This window comes from Primulina tabacum, chromosome 4, assembly GCF_025594145.1.
Source record: "Primulina tabacum isolate GXHZ01 chromosome 4, ASM2559414v2, whole genome shotgun sequence".
Classification (NCBI taxonomy): Eukaryota; Viridiplantae; Streptophyta; class Magnoliopsida; order Lamiales; family Gesneriaceae; genus Primulina; species Primulina tabacum.
The window spans coordinates 9526236-9536208 of record NC_134553.1 but is presented as its reverse complement, the minus strand read 5'-3'; the positions used below and the strand labels follow the sequence as shown (position 1 = coordinate 9536208).

Below are 9973 nucleotides of genomic sequence, written 5' to 3'. Positions count from 1 at the left end.
AATCAACGGTTATGGTTACACACCACTAGTCCTTAGACCCAGAACAACATTGAGGCTTTACGTATAAGCATTGCGCTTTAACTCGTTTACCGACTTCAGAATGGTCACCAGGTGATGATACTGATTGTAGCTCCGAAATACATAAGAGTCAATGCTTTGTAGTCGGATATTCACCGCTCACCTACGAGTATGGATATACTATGTAATCATATGAGTTAATAATACAGAGAATCTCTTGTCACAGTAGGATATATGCTTTCGGGAAGGTGGTTCTCTAGTGGTTGCAGATTCGATCGAGATATATAAGTGAAATGACCGTATTGTACGCTAACCACAATTTATTTGTTCTTATAGTCACTATCAGTGATATCTAGGGGATCATGAAACGATGCTAGTAGATTGATGCTATCGGACTTGAGTTTTCACATTCTCGTGATCAAATGGTTGATGCATATAATGGAACAAACAAAGGTAAACCCGAATAAGAAATAAATATTAATTTGAATCACCTAATTTAAGTGAACATACAGTTAGCTATATCTCTGAGCCATTGAAGGATGATACATATATTATTTTATTCGTACATACATGCAAGTACGATTATATGAGTCAAAATAAGCACAACAGGTTTTAAAAGTTTGAGTGTCGACCCTGAATATCATTAAGTGTTAAATTTGGTGTTTTGCGTGTATCAAACTTATATAAAAGAAATAAATAAATAGTAAATATTATTTTATACGCATATACTTGAGTCAAAATAAGCACAAATTATTTAATATATCCTCATTTTAACTCGAAAAACAACTATGAAAATTAGATGTCTACTAAATTTCCTGATCGTGTCCTTAACGAGAGGTCCACTCATATAATGTGGATATGGGTTCTTATTTTTGTCAATGACACAGTGAGCAATTTCTCCATATAGCATAGACAAATCCCTTTTTAGTTATAAATATACGAAACATAATACGATATTTATCATGTAAAATATTTATATGACATAATACTGAATTTCAAAAAGCATATATATTTTTAAATTGTTCATTTCAGAATTACATGTATAGATTCGCAAATAAGAAACTCATATATTAAAAATTTCATGTAATAGAAATCAAAGGGAACAATTCCCACAAGCCTGATTCTTCATCATATCCATACAACAACCCCTCGTTAGAAATCAACCATCTGCAAAGTGAACGACACCTATTGTTATCTCTTTTAGCATCGTATGAATCAAAATGGTACCATTTCGAGTCTCCCCATTGCACATCACAATAAAACAGAGTCGTGCCCCAAAAGTTCGCGGTGAAACTCCACACTATGGAGCCGCCTTCTTCCACTACATGATATCCCAGATCATCGTCTCTTGATCGACAATGCAGATTCATATGTCGACCATTTTCCAACCTATTAATAACTTGTACATAAATTCTTGCGGTAACACATGATGAAAGTAATAGTACAAGGGCCAATATAACAATTTTTTTTGAGATTTTTTTCATTTTGTGTTATAAAATGGTATGATATTGACTTCTGCGAGGGTGACCATTTTATACATGTGTGGTTGAATGGTTTTTGAAGTCTCTTGGAGTTTGATGAAAATGTGTGTAGGTGGGATAAAAGAAGATGAATTAACTACCCCCTTTCTTTCTTTACTTTAATCTTTTTGTTCAGAGTTATTCTTTTGATGATCAAGATAGTGCTGTTAAAGCTATAGATATTCACAAATTTATGATAAAAATAATACAAGAAAATTTGTGGATATTATTTGCCCCATTTGGTGTATATCACCCCTTAGATGATCGGCCTATATTTGGAAAATGTTCCACCATACAACATTGAACCTACCTAGTATCTACCATAAATAGAATGGAACACTATTGCTGGTCAATCCCAATTATAAATAAATGTTTTATTTACAATTCGTGTATTCATGGACAATTTTAAAAATTGTTTCGATACAAACGATTCATTTATTTACATTTATGATGACAAAAGATTTGACAGAACAAAAAACTGCAAGTATAAGGCAAAGACATTTTGTAAGAGAAAATTACACAAAAATTCTTGTGAAACGATGTCATGAATCAAATTTGTGAGCCAGATCTTCTATTTTGGTCACTCATAAAAAAAATATTACTTTAATTATAAATATATACATGATTAACTAGTCTCACCAAAAAAGATCCTACTCGAAAAATTATGGTTATGAAATTGGATATTCTCATCTTTGAGTTTAGCCTCCTCAATCCACTAACACAAAAATGCATCAAGAAAAAGGTTATGGCTTTGGGATTCTTCCATTCTCTCTCGAAGCTAAAGCCAAGGAACATTCTACACTGCCAAAAACAAAAAGCCCGTATCACAAAATTCAACTACCCTATTCTTCTTGAATTCATCAGATCACCATATAAACACATCCACTTCAAAATTTTGGATATTTAATGGTATCAAGCATAGGGGCGAACAACCTGAGACCTCTTCCAGTGCCACTAGATCAAAAGTAGGCTGATAGAATATTTAGCACTCTTCCATAGTTGAGTTGGACTCCTTTGGGTTACTTTGGTTGGGGACTCTTACTTTCAACAGCCCCTAAAAGCCTAATCCCATGAGGGCAACTCCAACATCATTTCACTCAAAAGCCGCAGTTTTGTTTAGCTTTTCACTTCTGCAACAAATAAAAAAACGATAGATTGACAAGGTTATATTTTGAACTTGAAAACAAACAAAAAATTACAGTATACAAAGAAAGACCGCATACACAAACAAATGAAGAAATAATTTGGACAATTCACTCTTCATATGAGAGCATGCAAAGAACCATTTGGCTAATATGAGGTATAAATATCTTCCCATTAAATCCACATTACATTCCATCACAATATATCTCAAAAAGGTCAAATATGGCGATGAAAGATGATATTTTCATAAATGAAAAAGTAGCATTAAGTTAACTAAACACAAACAGACTATAAAACGCTTTCCATATTGCCATACCAAATTCAATAATTCATTTAATATCCAGAAAACCTACATTGTTAACTAATCCATGATAAACTGAGCCCACTACACTGAAAGGCTGGTATTTATGATGGTTAGGTCAAATCCAGTACTGGAAGCATAATTACAGCAATCAAAGAAAATGCATGGTAAAGTTATTTCACATCAAAAAAATCCTTATCTTATCTTAACAAGAAATATACAACCTTAGACTAAATTCACACAACCTCCCATCAAAATCAATCTCCAAAAAAGTCAATATGGTAAAAGATTTTTCCAACATAAGATCTACGTTGCATTAATTCAATCAGCTAACCTAAACAACGTGAAAAACAATCTACATTTTAGTAGACAATAATCAATTATTTCATTCACTATCCCTCATAAACCTACCCAGTAAACTCACCAATAGTAAACTGCGTAAAATGCACTCACAACAAAGCACAATTAGCATAAAAATGACGAGAAAAAATCTACCTTTACTCACCAAGTGTAAAGATCAATCCTTGAAGATAACCGAATCAGCTATTTCCATCAAAGGTTTCAAGCAATCTGGCGAGAATTTTCGGGCAAACATGTAAGAATAACTCGAATTTGATTTCCTGAGCGTGTAAATCAGTTCAGGGGACACTTCAGGGGGATGATAAGTGTGTGGATGCCCATTCACACTATCGGTCCAATTCACCCTTGTTAATGTGTAATGAGTAGTACCATAGGGATCCTGCATCGATAAAAGTGAGGGGAAATAATGCTCCTCTGGATAACAGGAATTTTGATTCAAACATGGAAGCTTAAACTTCCTCCATAGCTTCCGATCCTTGATCACTGTCAAGGCGTGCTTTCGAGTAAGCACAAAAAACTGAGAACCCACTCGGAATTCATTAAAATGCACCTCAGGTAGCATCACATTATCTCCTCTAGCATTGTACCTGTCCCATAAATTCGGATCATCATCCAGAATCTCAATGTAGCTTGAAAACTCCAAACCCCTCGACATTCTGCGTAGATCAAACAGAAAGCTATACAAATAATTGAAAGAATGAAGTGGGATGCAGGTCTGCGAAATCAGAGCAAAGTACGTGTTAGCGGGGTCATCCAGCATCGCAGTCGCTAGAAGGCGGCGTGTGGAAGAAATGAGAGTAGGGGAGGATCTCTGAGTCGGTTTAGAAGGGATAATTTTTCCCTTAAACACGCCATCCAAAGGATCAATCTTCACAACAGGGTCTGCGTGGACGTAAATATTATACAAATGGTGGGTTTCAATGGTCAGATTCGAGGACGTGAAGAAGCGCTCCCAAAGGAGAGCGAAATGGAGGTTGGAGTTAGTGAGAAAGAGGAAAGCGATCTTGGGTCGGCGGAGTTTCCCGGACGAGAGGTGGGATTTGACGGAGGGGAGGCGGGGGTGCGGGCGGCGGGAGAAATTGGCGGAATCCATGGCGATGGCCTTGTGGAACAGGAAGAGATCATCGAGCTCCTCGGGATTGGAGATGATAATTTGTCGAGGAGGGAGAATTCGAGGGGCCAAGAAGTAGAAGAAAATTGGTAGAGAGATTAGGAGAGTTAGGGTTGGGATCAGTGCGGCAGATGGTGTGGAAATCATCACCATGAGGGTATGATAAGAAAAACTTCTAGAGCTTTCGTCACTACAGGCGGCGACGGCGGCGGCGACGGCAATGGCCACGGCGGGGGTGGGGATTAGACAGGTGGGGTGATTGAGAGTGCAGGAGAATCTCAACGATGGCGATAATAATAATATAATAATATAAAAAAATAGGAGTGGGAGTGAAGTAATACCAGACGGAAAATTGGTCACGAGATTAACGGCGTTAAGTGGACTTTTTCTTGGTTTTATATTGTAAAATAAAATATACATAATTTTATTTAATCATAAAGTTTGTAGCTTATTAGGAATATAACATAATATTATATCTGAAAAAAAATGAAGCTTGGATTTGTTTAGATTTGTTTATTTGAGAAAGCAACGATTTACAATATTTGAAATACAAAAGGTTGGTTGATAGATATTTGTTGTTTGTTGTCTTCTTGTTCATGTAACGCCTCGAAAATTTAAAAGTTAACGCGAACCACATGCATGCAATTATTAAATTCTCTTATATTTTAATTAATTTTTTTAATTACAATAATTAATTATGTTGTACATATTGACATGTTTAAATTATATTTTCTACATGGTTGCATTAAAAATGTATTTTTAAAGGTTATTCGAGTTGCGATCGAGGAACGGAGACCGATGGCTAAAAAATAGAAAAAAAATTATTAAATAATTGTTTTTAATTATTTAAAATATGATTGTGAGTTTTTTCTTATTTTTTAAAATAAGGGGGTTTTGAGGTGATTTTATACGCCGGGACGTAAATTTTATCGGTGTTGGTTTTTCAACAAAAATACGAACTTGTTGGCAACCCGGCTATTAAATTCACAAACTTATTTTTACCAAAACTGTTTTTAATATTTTAATTAATCACTAATGAGCTTACTTGGGCCTAATTAATTACCTAATTGGACTAAGCTTGGTTAGTGTTTTATTTATCTATTTAAAGTGCAATTTCCCCCCATTAATTCTTACAACTACACGGGGATAATTTGAAATATGACATTCATACATTAATTTTTTAGATTTTTGACCTTCTAACCATTTTAATTTGTAAACTAACCTTCATTTAAAATTTTTATATGAATTTGGTCAAAATTACCCTTACATGCTCAAACATAATTATTCTAACCTAATTACTCATTTACTCTAATCTAAAATATTGATTTTTCCTCCTCTACATATCTTTTTTTAGGCACCTTCCCTTCAATTCTCTATCATTATCTATTTTCTCATATTCTAGATTATTTTATTTCTTGTGCTTTCTTCTACATATCTTTCATAACGAAAAAGAAAACAGTCCGATATCATTTGCTTATCCCGGGTAATGATTATATGTATAATTTCTGTTATTTGTTTACTTTTGATCATTTATGTTATTTCTGTTCATTTGTCTGCAAACTATGTGAAAAAACGAAAACAAAGTAGAAGAATGTGAATTCCCTTTATATTTATTTATTTATTAAAGAATAAGACAAGTAGTGATGTTATAGTGATGAATGTTCTTGAATTTTAATATGCTATTGATTTAAGATAAATTATTGATTTTTTGACGACCTTCTTTATTTTCATGGCTTATTTGAGAATCACTTTCTAACGAAACAGATTTTGGGCGTGGATACGCAATATTCTCTTTGGTTATAACATAATTCAGCTAAATTTTTGTATCATATACTAGAGTTTTTATAAAATGATCTTGAGGTTCTATGTGTCTCATTTTTCTATGGAAGTCTGTATTTTTAGACATGCTGTAAGAAAAAATTGTAGTGCCAGTCGAATTTTGTGATGAATTTTCAAGAATTGTTCTCAGCGAAATTGCTTCACAAACTACATTAATAGCTGCAAGCCGTACAATAGTCCTTGTTATCTTAAAATTTTTTAAGATATTTTTTTCAGAATTATCAAATAATAAAATAAATTTTGTATTAGTTTTTTTTTTAGAAAAAAAAAGTTCATACATGCATTTTTTTTACTTAATAATATACTTCCTTCTTTTTTCCTACAAGAAAATGACGCAGGTCATTGTGTTGTTCCGATATGATGGAAAATGGAAAAATAATGAGCGAGAAGAACCTGAATGGTGCTCGGGGTTGAATGGTGGATATGGAGCCATAAATTTTGATGACGCTGAAGTAATCATGTCAATGTTGAAAGATCAAGTATACGTGAATTGTGGCTTGAACAAAAGTGAGCTTGAATTAAAATTCAGTTACTCAACACATATTTGTGATCATATTCTTGGTCCGATATATTTAATAAGTGAAAAGTGTCTGTTGGCCTATCTATTGCTTGGTGATACACATCATAGGCCTTTACTTCACGTGGAAATTGATAAGAAAGTGCAAGTTATTTGTGACAATAATGTTGATAATGAATATTCACATGGTTATGATGATTCTGGTGGTTCTAAATTTCATATACACATCGATAACAATTGTCGTGATGATTTTGTTGATTCTGAATTCAGTATACGTCGAGATAATGATCGTGGTGGTAATATTTGTAATGATCTCGGTGATTATGCTAATGGTGAAGAACTTTATAGAGATGAACACTTTGATGGCGTCTTTATAGTAAGTAATGGTGGAAGTGAACATAAAAAAACTGATGATGTGGAAAATATGAACGAGAATGTGAATGGTAGAGTAACACAACGTGTTGAATTGGAGCCTGACAATGGTGAACAAGTGGCCAATGATAGCCAAAATTTTATATTGCTTGGTTCTAGTAGTGAGCAGGTATATAGTTTTATCGATGAGTCTGATTTGTCAGTTGGTAAAGAGTTCGACAGTAAAATAGATGTTCAAAGAGAATTGTATAATATTGCGGTGAAAGCTTCATTTGAAATGCGAGTTTTAAAATCCACCACGACTCTGTATTCAGTAAGATGTGTAGATGATAATTGCAGCTGGAGGGTGCGTGTAGCACAAAAAAAGGGATCATCACGGTTTTCGGTTAGAACTTATTGCAATAAGCATACTTGTGATCTGACGTGGAAAATTTCAGAGGACAACAAAAAATGTCTGCCTTGAAATCAATACAAACAATGAAGCAAAATAAGGGCGTCGATATTAGCTACTTTAAAGCTTGGAAGGGGAAGCAACTTACCATCAATCAACTGAGGGGAGATCCTGTCAAAAGTTTCAAATTACTTTCTGCATATTTGTACATGATTGGACAAGTGAATCCAGGGTCAACAACACATTTGAAGGTCAACGAAGATGGTAGCTTCAAATATATGTTTTTGGCCTACCGTGCCTGTATTGCAGGATTTAGATATATGAGGAAGGTGATATCAGTTGATGGTACGTATTTGACAGGAAAAGATAAAGGTGTTTTACTGATAGCCACAGCACAAGATGGAAACCACCACCAGTATCCTATTGCTTGGGCAATTGTTGATTCAGAATGTGAAGAATCTTGGACTTGGTTTTTCGAAAAGTTGCATGAATTGATATCTGATGATGTTGAGTTAGTATTTATTTCTGACAGACATAAGGGAATCATCAATGGTCTTGCCTCTGTATACAAGCAAGCACGACATGGGCATCGCATTTGGCATCTTGGACAAAACATCAAGTTAGGGCCAAAGTCCAAGGTAGGTGGAATTGCATTGTTTATGCGAGCTGCTAAAGCTTATAAACAGGTTGAGTTTGGTGAATTGTATGAAGAGATGAAAAACAGCTATCCAGGTATCACAAAATATCTCGAGGCCAGTATTGATAGAGAAAAATGGGCAAGAGCATACTTTCCTGGTTCTCGGTATAATATTATGACAACAAATGGATCAGAATCAATCAATGCAAAGTTGGTGTTTGCACGAGAGCTACCAATAATTGCTTTGTTGGATGCAATTCAAAGTCTTATTTCATCGTGGTTTAATAATCACCGCAAAGCTACCGTTGCTTCAACACGACATCTTACTCCATGGGCTGAGACGACCTTGCGATCAAGATTTATTGAGTCACAGAAAATGGAAGTTATTCAGATGAATACTTTTGAATATCACGTCACTGGAGTTGGTCATGATGCAGTCGTAGAGTTAAATAGAAGAACATGTCGTTGTCGAGTTTTCGATATTGATAGACTTCCGTGTGCACATGCTATTGCTGCTGCTGGTCACCATGGTATAGACATATATGAATTGTGCTCACATTATTATACCACGAATGTATGTGCTTTGGCATATACAGAAACTATTTATCCTATTCCCCCCTCTGAAGAATGGAACATACATGCTGTCATTGATTCTCTGATTGTACTACCTCCTAAGGTTAGAGTTAACAAAGAGAGAACAAAGAAAAAGAGGATTCCTTCCGTTGGTGAATTTAAAAGTAGAAAGAAGAAATCAATAGTTTAATATATGTATTTAATTTTCTAATTATTGTTAAGTTGATATTTTGAAACTTACACGTTCATTTTTTCCTTTGTTTCAATGACATGTTCATTTGACATTTGAGCTAATGGGGAAGAACATACATGCTGGAAGTTGTTATTTTTTTTTTTTCAATTTCTTTGGTATTTTTGACATCTAATTATTAAATAAGCCAGCCAAATACTTCATTGCATCCTGATTTTTTTTTTCTTTTTTTTCTCAATTTAAATGAAACTTGAAAATGAAAATTATTTTATACGTTTTGTGTGGTATATCGTAAACAAATGAACAAAACATCATTTGTGATTCTATTCCATTTTTTTTCAAAACCTAACTGCTGAAATTTGTAATTTTTTTCAAAATTTAAACAGAAGCATTCGTTTCTTGTTAGATTTATGTCAAAATGATTTTCTTATAGCATTTATGTGAAAATAGTAAAGAAGTAACAATAACTTAATTAAAAAAATAAAGTCATATATCTTTTATTGGATTTATGTGAAAAGGATAAAGAAGTAACAACTACCTAATTAAAAAAATAAAGTCATATATCTTTTATTGGATTTATGTGAAAAGGGTAAAGAAGTAACAACTACCTAATTAAAAAAATAAGGTCATATATCTAAGTGAGAATCAAATGGAGGTTATATTTTTAAATATCTCCAACTACACGTCCCACTCCCCTTCCCCACTCAAACTCTTTCTTCTCTTTCAAAAACACACGGCACACATAATCAAATTGAAGGAAAAAGTTGAAGGTTTCAAGAGAGTTTCAAGCCAAGGTCATTCGTCGTCGTTCTTCGCAATCAGTCAACGTAAAATCGTGCGTTTAAAACGCAAAGGCACACCATATTTCTTTCCTTCAAACATCTATCACACCATAATATTTATTTGAACATGTTTTGAAAGAAAAAAAAGGCACACACTTTAATATTTTCGTATATGCAAATTGTGTGGTTTTAAAAACATGTATTTTGATCCAAAATTCA

The 9973-nt window shown here is 33.8% G+C and overlaps 2 protein-coding genes across 3 annotated transcripts; one reads left to right on the top strand and one right to left on the bottom strand.

Moving 5' to 3' along the window:
• Positions 1–2131: 2131 nt before the first annotated feature.
• On the bottom strand, positions 2132–4754 carry LOC142543050 (glycosyltransferase BC10-like). Of its 2 annotated transcripts, none has more exons than XM_075650035.1 (2): positions 3478–4754; positions 2132–2668 (listed from the first exon to the last, which is right to left on the bottom strand). In XM_075650035.1, exon 1 carries the CDS (start codon positions 4604–4606, stop codon positions 3500–3502), a length of 1107 nt encoding a protein of 368 aa, XP_075506150.1. In that variant the 5' UTR covers positions 4607–4754; the 3' UTR covers positions 2132–2668; positions 3478–3499. The 2 variants fall into 2 exon arrangements, with proteins under 2 accessions (XP_075506150.1, XP_075506149.1); XM_075650034.1 differs by having other exon boundaries at positions 2158–2668; positions 3488–4753.
• A 1852-nt stretch (positions 4755–6606) lies between these two features.
• On the top strand, positions 6607–9350 carry LOC142541533 (uncharacterized). Its single transcript, XM_075648053.1, has 2 exons — positions 6607–7201; positions 8647–9350. The coding sequence occupies exons 1-2, from the start codon at positions 6622–6624 to the stop codon at positions 8970–8972; spliced, it is 906 nt and encodes a 301-aa protein (XP_075504168.1). The 5' UTR covers positions 6607–6621; the 3' UTR covers positions 8973–9350.
• Positions 9351–9973: the final 623 nt, after the last annotated feature.

Coding starts and splice junctions, on each gene's coding strand:
- LOC142543050 (XM_075650035.1), bottom strand. CDS start 4,606: ATGGTGATGATTTCCACACCATCTGCCGCACTGATCCCAACCCTAACT.
- LOC142541533 (XM_075648053.1), top strand. CDS start 6,622: ATGACGCAGGTCATTGTGTTGTTCCGATATGATGGAAAATGGAAAAAT. Junction 7,202..8,646: donor TATAGTAAGTAATGGTGGAA/GTGAACATAAAA, acceptor GTCATGATGCAG/TCGTAGAGTTAAATAGAAGA.